Source organism: Fundulus heteroclitus, chromosome 19 (genome assembly GCF_011125445.2).
Source record: "Fundulus heteroclitus isolate FHET01 chromosome 19, MU-UCD_Fhet_4.1, whole genome shotgun sequence".
In the NCBI taxonomy this organism is placed as follows: domain Eukaryota; kingdom Metazoa; phylum Chordata; class Actinopteri; order Cyprinodontiformes; family Fundulidae; genus Fundulus; species Fundulus heteroclitus.
The window spans coordinates 10,650,083-10,664,563 of NC_046379.1; the positions used below are offsets into that span (position 1 = coordinate 10,650,083).

Genomic DNA, 14,481 nt, shown 5'->3' on the forward strand with positions numbered 1-14,481 from the left:
GGATGCTCAATGTTTCCTGGTATGGATGTCTCCAAACCTATTAAAACCTTGTAAACGGTTGTGCTTTACACTATTTCTGAATCATCTGTGCAAAAGCTCAATCTTTGGAAAGACAGGATCTAAAAGATGATAATGTGATTGTGTGTCTGTAATGGTAACAAATATCCAGAGTGCACGCAGGGGAACCTCAGCAGCTCTTTTGCGGTCTGTACACATGACGAAGTTCACCTGCTGCAGGTCTCCTGGGTAATCAGACATTGAAAATGTGCAAATCTGCTTTTCTCTGTGAAATAATTTGTGAAATGTGTTTTAGCTGCGAAATGCTCAGATATGTGTTCTTGGTATTCCTGAGGTTCATACTTCAGCACCATTAATTTTCTTTTGGCAATCACGATGGTATGTGAGGAGAAAAAGTTTTTCTATGGCAGTACATTGTTTCAATTTTGTGAACAACCCTGTACTCCAGTTCCGTCCTGTATACCTAATTCCCTTTAATTTACAAATGTATTACATTCAATTCATTTTTGTTTACTTCTGATTATAAATAATCAAGGATAGATGATAGTTTGATCTTCAACACGTTGCTAATGATGGAAACCTAAGTCCTGAGGATCAGCAGGATAAGTAAACTTGCATCCTCTGGCACTTGAGGCTGTTCAGCGGTGTGTCTGTCTACAGGCTTATTAAAACTCGGCTCCCTAATGAACAGTTGCCCTTGAAGCCTGCTGAGTACTTAATGCTGCTCAGGAGACGGGGCTCTACAGGGCCTCTCTTCCTGCACCCTACTGCGCACTTGGTATACAACTTAACAGTACGAGTAAGCCAAGCAGAGTCATAAGAATACTTTTTACATTACAATGAACTGGAATGTTAACAGCATACAGTCCGTGGAATAAATTATCAGCTTGTTCCCCCTGCCTTCTGTTTCAGAGCAAAGTAATTCTGCAAGCTGTTTCCTATTGTGTTGTCCTTGACATTTTTGTGCCTTGGGTGATGTACATGCCATGACTTCACACTCCAACATGCCAACTTACAGTATGTGTCTCCATGAAAACTGTGGACTGAAAGCTGAGTGGGGTGTTGGATTGTAGACAGAGTTGCGCAATAATGAGTCCAACCCAAAGGTTCCCTACGGGGTGTGATTTATGAGCTGGGCAGTGGCGGGAGACACTCAGGAAGTAAGGCCTATTAGCAGACATTGAAATCCAGACTATCTATCTATCTATCTATCTATCTATCTATCTATCTATCTATCTATCTATCTATCTATCTATCTATCTATCTATCTATCTATCTATCTATCTATCTATCTATCTATCTATCTATCTATCTATCTATCTATCTATCTATCTATCTATCTATCTGTCTGTCTGTCTGTCTGTCTGTCTGTCTGTCTGTCTGTCTGTCTGTCTGTCTGTCTGTCTGTCTGTCTGTCTGTCTATCTATCTATCTATCTATCTATCTATCTATCTATTTTTTTCAAGGCCCAACAGCAGCAGGTTGACTTATAGGTAGCTGAATATTGTATAATAATTGGTTAGATGGCTAGTTGCATTTTACATAATGATATAGCTCTCAAGACATTATATGATAACTGTTGAAGTAACTAGGTGAATAATAAATAACATATAACTAGATAGCTAGTTAGATACATGACAACAATGTAGATATAGGATAAGTAGCTCAGAGCTGTCAAGTCTCACGCTCATAGCATGAGATACACGCATTTTCCTGACTTCACACGCAGTGATGATCCGTTCATTGCATTGCATTCTGTCCAGAGCGCAGTCTGTGGAGCTGCTTCGGCTCCTTTTCACAGCTCCTGTTGCCGATGCAGCTCGCCAGAACACATGTCTGGGGCAGGGTTAAGGTGCACGCTATGTCGACTCTAAAAGCAACAGCAGCTGTGGAAAACGGCTGAAGCAGCTCCGCAGAAGGCAGGGATTAGACTGCACTCTGAAAGGACAGTGCAGGGAACTGAACACTTGTAGCACACATGGGCTTTGTTATTTTTGTGTGCGAGGAATTTCATGTGGTGCGTGAGTGCGTGTGAAGGCAGGAAAAAGCGCGTGCCTCATGCTCATTGCATGAGATTTGACAGCTCTGCAGCAAAGATGGTTAGATAGCAAGCTACATGTTTTATGAAAGCTAACTAGATTGATAGCTAAATAACATATAGCAAGCTAGTTGCCTGTGGGGATTTTCTGATTTTATTGAAGATGAATGTCACAAAAAATGTAACAGCAGTTCAAAGAGATTCCAATAGAGATGCTGTGAGGAATGGGGCCGTTTTCCCTAACATCTGTAGGAGGCCTTAGCTTCTGTCTGCCCTGAGGACTCGTTCTGACAGGTCATAATTGTAATAGACACTTCCTCCTTAAGCCCCACATACAACTGCTACTCTTCTCTTTATTACTATTTCTAGAATCTCATGCTTCTAAAAAGGTTTCATTGATTAAATTAATCTTAGCTCTTACTGTATGACGCTACGGATGTACCCTGTTGACCTCTGTACTTGAAGGAATGCTCACCCAATGTTGGGGATGGATAATTAGTTCGAGTATGTTGCCAAAAAAGACTTTGAAGTCATCTCAGCTGCTTTTCCTGTCCTGTTTCGTTCCTTCTAAGATTTGCTTCTTAAATAGAACATAGGTTATGACAGGCCATGGGGGCCTGTTCTAACTAAATGGTCTATAAGGAAATGTTTAATGGATTGAACAATAACAAATTTATCATGCTTATTAAGAAGCTATTCAGGTCAAATTGACCTCATGTGGGGGGTTAAATCGCATCATAACTTTCTGGGCACTCGACCCTCATAGTTAATTGGGGGCAGTGAAGAAGATTATTTATTCTTCAAGCTGTTACTAAAGGGAGCACATGATTCTCTGGTTGAGTTCAGTACAGTGGGAGCAGCAGAGAGCAAATCGGCAATGACACGAGTGATGCAGACTGATAAAAAGAAGCGGAAAACACTACGGGGAATCAGTCTGGTCCAGCTCCATACCACGTCCATGCATTGTCATTTTAAAGGCACGTGTCAATGGTGAGTCAGCACTCGAATGAGGTTTATGCCTCATCCATTCCCAGCAGCAAAAGTAAACACACACCATAACCTGTTACTCAACTGTCTGCAGACTAATAGCAAAACAACTGGCTCTTTAGCAAATCCCTGCTTGGTGGGGTATGTGGGCAGAGTGGGCGGGTGGCTTAAAAACGAAACACACAAAAAGCTGTGTGCGTTTCCAACAAAGTTTCTGCCAAGCAGCTTTTTCATTTATTAAAATTGTTTTAATAATTTAAAAAACAGATAATACTGCATTGATTTTACAAATTTATTTCAAACTACTCATTCATTAATTACTAAATGTACTAAATGCACATTTCTGTATAACTCAAAAAGTTATTCCAGCGTAGACTGCTCCAACTCCTACAAAGCTTTTTTAAAAGTAATACATCATATGGTTGTCATTTGTTAGAGTTTTACTACATATTGGATTGATGTCTGCAAATATGTTTGGTACTTGTATGAAATCCTGTAGTGGCTGTCTCACCTTTGCCCCAATTTTAGAATTACAGCTTCTAATGCTAACTTGGCATTCATATTGCCGTCCTGTCTGACAGTCATCAATTTTTAGATATAATGTGTGTTTGGCAATTAGTTTGTCTGTGGTTTTGTGGGAGGAAGAGTAATTGCTGCACATATCAATTTCTCTCTTCTTGGTGAAGCTGCTAATGTGGAAAATGCTTGACCCTTAATTTTCCATGGTGGTTTGGTCTAGACCCTAATAAAAACATGACACAACGTCCATTGCCTGCCCTATTGCCAGGTCAGAGCCAGGGGAGTGAGAAGCAGCAGGGCCCCAGGCCCTTGAGGGGAATGGTTGGTGAAAGGATATTGAATTAAAAACTGAAAGGTAGAGGAGTGATGAATTGGGAGAAAAGGGGAAAAACTATTGCTGATCATACATATTAACGCCAAGGGGAAAGAATATTTCTCTAAATCGTTCATCTCTGTTACAGTTTTCAATATTTTAGACAGCTTTTGTCTAACAACTCACACCCAAAAAGTGTGAGTTGATCTCTCTGCCTTAACAAGTCCTGCAGGGTGGACATATTGCCAGCGTTGTGACGTGTGTCTGAAACACTGCCAGTAGTCCTTAAGCCAGTTTGACTTCTTGACAAGTTTCTGGATCAGTCCTCTGTTTGAAAGTGTACACGATGAAGATTAATAAGTCTCGTGTCTAACATTGCTGTGGATGGCTAGAATTTACAGTGCCTTGAAAAAAGTATGCATACTTTGAAAGGAAAGCAGAACTGCAAATTTACCAAGACACGGCCATTAAACTATGACAGGTCTGGCAAGAGGAGCGTTAATTATGAAATTGACCTTGAGGTCTATGGTAGCTCTGGAGGAGCAACACAGATCTTGAGCTCAGGCATGATAGTCTGTAGACAGAACAACTATTACTCATGCATTTCCTAAATCCTGTATTTATGGACTGGTGGGAAAAATAATTAAATTTTTATTTCTATATTTTGTTTAAACTAAATTTAAAAATGACCCCTGCAGCCACTACCATGTTTCACTTTGGGGTTATTTTCTTCTGGTTGATGTCCTAAATAAAACAGGTCAACGGTTGTGATTGTAATGTTACAAAATATGAAAAGTTTAAGTTGTATGAATTCTTTTCCACGCCTTGAGCATTGTGGCAGTTCAGAATTAAGTAGCTTTTACAGATATGTAATGGTGCTACCTGTTGTGAAGTATTTCAGGCCAATTATGTGTAATTTTGTACCTACTTTAACAACTTTAAACAACAACAAGTTTAATGTTTCTCGTTCTCTACTGTAAGGTAGTGTTGGTACATGTCTCCAATAAATAACATCCATCAGAAGGAGGTCCCCCTGAGTTAATTAGGTTTAATCATAGGCTTTCATTTTTCAGAAGGGACCAACTACACCAAATGGTAATCTGAACCAAAAGAACTAGAAATTGTATTATACAAAGTCTTTAGAAAATAACTGGAAGTGGAAGGAGCTTAAGTGGCTGATATGACCAAATCCCACCAATGGCAACAGAGGAAAATATCTGCAGGACAGCATAGAAGCACCGATCTTGGCAGCACAGGAGCAGGCCTTGAGCACCAGAGCTATAGAGGCCCAGATCTACCACAGCAGGCCAGATCCCAGGAGCAAGCTGGGCAAAGATGGCCCAGACCCAACCCAGCCTCTCACCGCAGGGTGTAACATACTGGCAAAGAAGAAATACATGGAACGCCATAACCAAGTAGCTAGTAGCATACTCTGTGTGGAGTATGCAATGGTGCCTACTATTGCCTTCACCTGGCAGGTGGTCACTGGAGCACTTGGGGCAGTGACCCCCCAGACTGAAGAAGTGGCTCTAACATATACCTAGAGACACATCGGAAATCTCAGTCCAGAAGAGCACAGTCCTGTATATGGATTTTATTTTTCAAAAAGCATCATGGAGGTCTTCTTGACATTCCCTCGTTGAGTAAGCTGTGATTAATTCAGTTTCTACACTCAGTTTATTATTTCTAGGCCACAATGGGGGATGAATTCTATGCCAGTCATCAGTAGGCGAGAGGCGGAGTACTCCCACCCTGAACAGGTCGCCTGTCCATCAAGTTTAAAAAGCTTTCATGTTCAAAGAAGAAGAAAAAAAAACCTCACATTAATAAAGCGAATAACTTCAGCATTTTGCAAAGTTTGTCTCTGCCAAAAGCAATTGCCTTTTCCACGTTTTCCACAGCCGCAGTGCGAACAATGTCAGCATTATGTCAGCTCCGGGGGAAAAAGAAAGGAGAGCTTAGGGCCTTTGATACAAACAGCGAAAAGGTAATGAGGAGATTGACATTCCTTGTTGGTGCTCTCCATTGAAAGTCATCACAGAGACTGATTCACGCTGGTCAATTGAAATTCTGGTGGTGTGGCTAAAAAAATGTGCTGTTGATTTGTACTAATGGGAGCCCTACATTCTGGGTGTAATGATACTGTTTGGCTTTCTAATAGGCACGCTCGAACTCTGACCATTCACCTGCTCACGGATGATGGGCTGGTCGGCTCAGGCTCAAGTGGATGAAAAAGTGAGACTCATACGGCCAGGTGAGCAGGTATAGTGATGATTCCAGCTTCAAAAACTCAGCATTAGATGGCTAAAATATTACCAATAAAAGGGAAAGTAAATGCATTACAGCGAATGGACACAAATCTACCCCAACTTCTGCTCTTTCTTAATACTCACAAACACAAATCTTAAGCTAAAATGTTGTTATTGTCACTACGCAGCCCTCTGCCTTGCGAGAAACTGTGCGGTGTAATGCACTTATATTTCAGACTGCAGCATCTGAAAGACGATAGGAGTGGCTTAGTCGTCATGCCAGAGCTTTCAAAGACCTCTTTGTGTAGAAGTGTTGGTCATGGCCAGAGACATCCAACTAGCATTTATTCTAAAGTTCCTCCAGATGCTGCAAATTGTATCAGCTGGGCCTATGTTAATATGCGTTTTTTTTTTTATGGATGTTTGCGTCACAGATCTTTGGTGATTTCCCCCCCAAAAAAAGGGTGTGTTTGTGCCGCTGAGTTCACTATTGAAGTTGTGAGTAGCACGGTCTGGATTGTCGAACAGCTGCAATAATTAACAGAAGAGACTTTAAAACCTCTAAAATATCCTCATGTCTACATGGAAATTTGTAATACAACATAACACAACTTTTTTTTCTTTATGGATGAGTGTTTTGCTCCGTACTGTTATTAAATGTATGTTCATGTGTGTCCTTGCAGCTGCACTTGAGACCAGGAAAATACCCAAGTTCGCTTTGCCAGATAAACCACATTCTTTGGCAAATGAATCCTCATCAAAGGGAAGAAAACTTTCAGAATGAGCATAGATTTAGCTGACCAGAAAGTGGGACTTACAGGCTGCTTTAAAGACACAAAGTTATTTAGGCCTGGGGTTATTTATTTTGTTTGTTTAAAGACGGGATTGTGTTTGTAGTGTGATTGCCAGCAGCCATCTCATGTAAGGATGTTTAAAGTAGCTTTACGATAGTTTAAGAAAGTACTGAGCTGTTCAAGTTGTGCCAAAACTTTAGCATGTGAGACATAAGTTGGAAAAAGCAGTGAGCAAAAATAACATTGTTAAATGCACATAAAAGCTCAGATGCACTAATTTGAATCACTAGCTAATTTAAATTTCCGATTTTCTCTAAGTCTGACTGTATTTATACTGTTTTGGAGTTTTTAGTTTTATTAGGAATTTATGTGATATACCAAGACAATGGAAATGAATAGCTTTTAAAGTCTTTTGTTTTGTTTTTTTGTATCCACCAGTTTTACACATCTAGTCCAAAAATGTTGCTTGTTCTTCTTTACCACTTAGCTCAGATAGGTTTGATAGAGCAGGGGTCTTAAACTTACTGTTCTGCATGTTTTAGATGTGTCCCTGCTTCCACACACCTGACCTAAATAGATTTGTGATTAATAGGCCTCTGCAGCCCTTAATAGCTGCCGAGGAGGTCATCCAATCATTTAATTCAGGTGTGATGAAGCAGAGACGCATCTAAAACCTGCAGGACAGAAGATCCCAGGGTTGGAGACCCCTGGGTTAGTAGGGTGTATTGTGAAAATGAATTTTTAAGTCTTGCCCCCATTTCTAGATAGGACGCAGAGACTTTACCACGTGGATGTGCTTCGAGCTAAACCGCTCCACTGCAGCTCTGGTTGTATGTGTGATCGTTTTTTAAGTTGTTTTTTAAAACCTCCGGCTTCTAGCAGGTTTTCCATCCACGACTGTCCTGTATTTATGACCGGCTTTTCACCTCCTTGTCAGCTTCAACTAGATTCCCACCATCTGTGATCTATACCCACTGTGACCCACTGTGACCCACTGTGATCACACTGTGACCCACTGTGATCCCCCCCACCCCTGCCACCCTGGTGGCAGGGGTGGGGGGGGGGGGTCTATCTCCACCAGTCATTGGGCAAGAGGCGGGGTACACCCTGGATAGGTCGCCAGTCAACACAGAGACACAAACAACCATGCACACACACACTCACTCTTAAGTGCAATTTAGAGAGACCAATTAATCTAACAGTGCCTTTTTTGGGCTGTGGGAGGAAAAAGCATCGCTGTAGCATGATGCTGCCACCGCCATGTTTAACTTTGGGGATGGTGTGTTCAGTCCAGGGTTTTTTACATGGGAATTTTTAGTCTCATCTGACCACAACCCCTACCTGTACTTTTATCACATATCCCCATCATGGCTTGGCTAACTTTAAATTGTAGATATTCTGGGTTTCTCGTTGCCACTCTTGTAGACCAGATCTGTAGAGCGTACAACAAATATGTCTCCTGTGGACAGATGCCCCCACCTGAGCTGTTGATCTCTGCAGCTCCTACAGAGTTGTGTGTCAAGCTGTTTCCATGTCCGGATGATGGATTGCACAGTGCTCTGTAAGCTTTGGATATTTCTGTATCATATACTTATGTCGTAATCTGTGTGTCTCTGTGTATTCTTTCTTTTTGAGAATCTTAGTCCTTTCTTTTGCTCTGTTCTTTGTTTATTGGCTTGGATTGTTATTTTAAGGCTACTCTTTGATTCGGTTGATCCTTTTAAGGTCTGTGTAGATCCTTTTTTGTTTAGTTCTGTCAAGAATTGATTTTCCTTCAGGTCAGGTCTTTGTCCGGTTGCGCTGCTTTCTCTTGACTAAACTCACCTGGTTCTCATGTCCCTGACCGCCTCCCCAGCAGATTTACATATTTAGCATGCAAGGCTAGCAACACATATGTGTCACCGCAAAAACGTTCTGCTTTTAATTTCCTGCCTGAGTGCTGATGAGCAGTTGTGTTTGTTGGGTCTTCGGTTGTGATACGGTGGAGTCCAACATTGCTAAACAAGTTGGCGCAAAAAGGAAACTTAAAACTTTTCCGTATGTGTTTATATTACAAGAATAAAAAAATGTTAGCACAATTATTCCTTGTTGGTTATCTATACAGCGTATCAGTCCCAGACAGGATGACTGTCCCCCTCAAGGTTATTATCGTTAGATCACACAATAGGGACGTTTTCTACTGGAGAGACGTTCACACCAAAACTCTAATCGTTGTAGTGAAACATTCTCAAGGCCAGAAAACATTAATCTCACTGCTGAATAATGTTATTAACATGAGACCTTGATAGACTCCCTCACCCATCACCTTGGGAGCCTTCAGAATGAGCTGGAGAGTGTTGCTGCGGAAAGGGATTTCTGGGTTTCCAGAACTGGACCTGTACGACAAGAGGAAAACAATGGATGAATGGATGGATTTTGCAGTAATTAATTAATTAATCCAATGTGAATAGAACGAGTTTTCCCTAAAAGTCAGCTGAAGTGAGCCGACCCCTCTAACCGCTAAGCCTTATGATGCAGAAATGCACTCATATTTAATAAATTAGATTGCATCCCTTTTATGTTAGATAAAAACATTTTCAGGCAAGTATGGGAACTATCAATGTCCAGCATTTGCCAACCCAACATCCAGATTAGAAGTTTACTCACACTCACCGGGGACATGAATGGTTAACTGATTAATTTTGGATTTTTAATGAGGCATTTGAACTGTTCCTCTTTGGGGGTGGAGAGAGGTAAAGACAAACAACTCCAGTTTGAATTCAATGCTTCACTCTACGGGATTTATTCAGAGCATAATACATAATACATTTTGCGTTTTGAAACTGATAGATGAGAGAGAAAACCATGCATCTTTGTGGGCTAAATGAAAGGAGCGTGCCAACTGTCTCTGGGCTGCTTAGGGTCTTGTGGGAGAGGAGAAATGTGTTGTTTCCAGTCAGTCAGAGGGAAAGTGATGATGCAGCATGGATGAGAGGGGATGGGAATGTGATCTGTTACATAACTTGACCAGTTTTCCAAGGTTTCGGTTCTAGTTTGATCCGGGAGCCACCGAAATACAGTATAAGCTTGTATGAAAAAAGGAACTCTCTGACAGCGGCGTTCGTAGCCTACATCTGTACATAAAATCCACAGCCTTAACTAAAACTAATCCAGCAATCAGAAACGTAAACTCTCGCAGGAAAACATCTGGAAGTTGCGGCAATCTTAAATTTTATGACATTGTAATAGTTTGTCAGTTCAAATATAAATTGACGGTAATGATCGAAGCAGCTGCATCCGCGCTCGGTCCAGCGTGCGTTCAAAAGAGTTGCTGCAAGAAACCCATCATGTAACTTGGCAGTGGGGAAAATATGTGTGGCCACATGGACTCGTGTGTGGATGCAACACAAGGGGGTGTTACTTCTTGCAAAGCGCATGCAATCCCCTGCAAAAAAAAAAAAAAAAAAAAAAAAAAAAAAAAAAAAATCCAGTGACTTCAGATCCAAGGAGGAGGTGATATTCATGGGAGCACGGTTCAAACTCTCACTAGGAGCACAGCTTCAGCAGCCTCTCAGCCGCTGCCCTCTCTCTGCGCCACTTCTCCTCTTAAACATAAACTAAAGCAGATGGGATAATGTTTGCTTAAAGTAACAATTTTTTTGTGCATTGGAAGAGAAATATACATTTTTTTTAACCTTTGGACAGATTTCAGGTGCTGATTTGACAACCTGAAGACATTCGGCATGAGTCTTACCTGGGCATTATGAAAAGGTATCCAGGCGTCTTTCACTGCTGGGAGAGGATCCTTGTTTTTTTTTAATTGATCTGCTAACATTCAAGTGGCTTTCCCTTAAAATCTGCAACGCGATCTGCCCCCTTGTTTTGCGCGCTACTTTCAAAACTTTGCACCACCGAAATGGAGCGCGTCGGGTTAGCTGTTTTAATGGTTCTGGCCGCTGCGCTCATGCGGGTTGGCGACGCTGACCGGGAGGCAGCAGGTGAGAGGACCGGAGCGGCGTGGAACCAGCAGACCGGTCAGGGTCCGCCTTCCAAAGCTCCTCTGGACGTCCCGGGGACACCAACAAGCGACCAGCCCACAACTCCGCGCCGGACGCCCAGGGGAGCGTCAGCATCCACAGCTGAAACGGCTCACGCTGCTGGCGCATCCGGGGAAGACCTCGTCTCCACGCCGCACGACAGAGCGCAGCGCACCGCCAGACATCCGCAAAGGAGCAAAGTGAACCGCAGGCAAAGCAGCAAGCCCGGCTCTTCCAGCACAAGGCGACTGGCTGGGTGAGAGTGACAGCTTTCTGGTTCATAATAAACACTAAAGCATTTTGTTTTCAACTCATGCGCATTCACACGAGGAGCAGATCAGGAGCGGGGCTCCGAGTGACCTATTTTACTGTAGCCAGCATGGGGTTTACTGTACTGTGGTTGTGGCCCACTGTATCTGAACCTTTCTTCCTGTAAGGGAAACCAGCAGATGATGTAACAAAAGCCACAAAATATTGCATACATGTTATTATACTATCATCTAGCAAGGTAGGTTAGACCAACTAAATATGCTGTGAGTTTAGCTGTTAAAGTCACATGAAAGCAATTATGACTGATGAAAAGCGAATTTCAGTTTCTCCAAAATGCTTGATGTTACAGAGGGCCAACATAACAGGATACACAGCCCATGTGGGGGGGGGGGGGGGGACTTACAAACCTGGATGTTCATAGAGAGCCTTAAACAGGAACATCGATGGAAAGTTTAGTGGAAGGAAAAAGCTTGGCAGGCAAAAAGTGCGCACGCCTTAGGAAAAACCTCAACTAAGAGAAGATTGTCAAGCAAAGGCCATTCGGTGGTTTAGGGAAGCGTTACAAGACATGGACCTCATCTGGAATCACTGCTTCCAGAAGCCTCGCACACAACGTATCCAGGACATGGGCTACAGCTGTTGCATTCCTCGAGTTAAGCCACAAGCCATTGTCAGAGGTTTCTTATCCGGGCGAGGGAGAATAGAAGACCGGGGTTCAGCGTTTTAAACTGGAAATACGTTATGCAAACCCCACAGAGAATTTATGTTGCAATGTCAGGAGCAAGATGAGAAACACCAGAACCATCGATTCAGACAAGCTGAAGAGTGCTAACAAAGTAACCTAGGCTTCCTCAGCACTTTAGCACAACCACAGGCTGATTTTTAATGCCCTAAAGCAGGGGCCACCGCCATGGTGACCAGGGGGCAACAGATAGTCCCCCAGGACCATATGTGGTGCCCTCAAGCCTGTTCAAAGAAATAGCACAACCCTCCAGTGAGCTGCATTTCAAATGCTGTTTTATTCAGCTGCTCTTCCTTTTGAATCACACTTGTATTTGCATAGATTTAAAGTGGACAAAAGCATTAAAAACACATTTATATTACTTGAAGTTAAGGTGAGCTTAGACACTTGTGGTTCACGGGTAGTACAGGTAGCTCTTCGTATGACCCAATGTGCAGCACATGAATCTACTTTCCAGGAGTAACTTCCTTTTTTATTGATCTTTTGTAATATTAAATTTTTCTGATGACGCAAATTTTACAGTCATCAAAATGAGCAGGAATAAATGCTTGGAATGTTGTGCATGATATGAACAGCAGAGCTCCCGTATAACGCAGAAAGCTGTGCAGCTACTGCTTTTAAGTGATGGGGGCAGTTTATTGTAGCAGTTCAAAAACTTCCTGGTCGTAAGGAGTCCCTGACGATGTTCAGAGCTCGGTTCTGGCAGCAGCTCTGATACCGACTCTAGACAGAAGGTAGGGACACACTAATGACCCTCACAGCTCCCCGTACCATCCTCACCAGGGCCGTCTTGTTTTCCACCGTGTAGCTCGGGTCATGACAGCTTTTCACGGCGACGAGCAGCCAATGTGAAGATAAACGGTCCATACGTGAGAGCACTGTTTGACATGGGATTACCACGCAGTCGTTACTACACTTTACCGTATAATTACATAAATCACAGTAATAGAGATGCAGCACTGCTCTAGTCTGTGTGCCTCTGCTCCGTGCTCTTGCTGTGACCATTTATTACAGCGGCTCAGCCAGAGCTTTGGCTCGTGAGCGTTTGCAAATTCGCACCATGATGAGAAACACCTGTTTCTCCAGTGGCTCTTTCTTTTTTGGTTTCTGTTTAACTCTAAAATGATGATGGGTTGTTTCCACAACGGAGCACTTTTCATTTTGTTAAATGAAGCCTTCTGTATCCTCTCCTGCCTGCTCCACAGGGACATGGCTTGAACCCAACCTGACGGTGAATATTTATATAATAATCAGAGCGGGATTGTAACAGCTCACCTTAGGCTGCAGATAGCAAAGTACAAATGTGTCATAATAGATCAGTATTTGCTTTGAGGAAACTGATTAGGTAACTAACTTATCGAAGGCTTATTTTAACAGCAGACGGGAGGAATTAAATAGGTTAGAAGAAGCTTAAACAACATGCTCAGTTTCTCGCTAAACCTTGACCGGTGCAAAAAAGTCAAAGACTCAGATGCTTAGTTATGATTCACTGTAAGGCTTTTAATGTTAGACGTCTTTTAATCTGGCCTATTAACTGCTTATTTTTCCAGGGGGACGGAGAAAACGTGTAACCTAATTGACTTAAAAAAAAAAACAAGACTTGATGACATAAATCAGGGCTGCCAAAGATCCTGCAATTTTGATGCATCTCTGATCCAATGCACCAAATCAAATGGCCGAATTCCCTCATCAGTATTTCCTTCAGCACTGCAGAGGCCTGGTAAACAAAACAAAAAAAAGAAGCAATTCCTATGATCCAGGTGTGATGAGGCAGGGATGCATCTAAAAGTTGCAGGACAGTAGCTTTCAAAGTCTGGTCTGAATAATGAATACAGGCAAGGAAGAATGCATCCTTCTGTTATAAATCTGACTGTATGTTGGTTCAGTTTTCTTTGCAAAAATAACGCCACAGCATCTCCATGTGATATATTTCGTAATTTTGACCAGGCCGCTCCAAAGCCTTCATGTTGATCGAGTTATTTTCAACATGGAACTCTCCCATAGATGCCATTTTACCCTCTTTCTTGGACGTTATTCTGGGTTGTTTTGTTACCTCTTCAGAGCAACAATATGTGGTTTCTTCTGTCTACTTCATGTTGTCACACAGGTTCTATTTAAGTGATTTATTGATTGTGCAGGGCTGGTGATGACAATTAAAATGGGCAGCTTTCTCGCTAATGTAGTTAATCAAAGTTCATTCATGATTCAGTATTTGGGGATGGGGTATTTTTTTTTCCGCAGGATTAGGTTCATTTGTATAGGTTTTTCCATTAAGAAACGTTTTTTTTTTTTGTAGTTAAACAGTTTATCTTCATGTCATATCAAAACTTTGTTTGCTAATCAGAAACGTTTGAGTGCCATTAGTAACAACCAACAGAAGTAAAACGGTTCGCCCTCTTACAGATTGGAAGAGGCCAGAGCGTTCTTCACACCTCTGCACATACTTGAGCCGGCACGTGTCACCTTGAGCCTCTCCAGATTAGAAGTAATCCACCAAAAAGTCAAATTAATCCACTCATTTCCTGTGTTTAAAAT

General features: G+C 42.1%; 1 protein-coding gene across 3 annotated transcripts in view; it reads left to right on the plus strand.

The window, feature by feature from the left end:
• Positions 1-10,378: 10,378 nt before the first annotated feature.
• The window catches only part of LOC105916778 (latent-transforming growth factor beta-binding protein 2), a 140,793-nt gene continuing 136,690 nt past the window's right edge, over positions 10,379-14,481 (plus strand). For all 3 annotated transcript variants that reach the window (XM_036150700.1, XM_036150701.1, XM_036150702.1), the window contains exon 1: positions 10,379-11,190. In XM_036150700.1, coding sequence (XP_036006593.1) covers positions 10,814-11,190 — 377 coding nt within the window. In that variant the 5' untranslated portion in view covers positions 10,379-10,813. The remainder of the gene's footprint in view (positions 11,191-14,481) is intronic.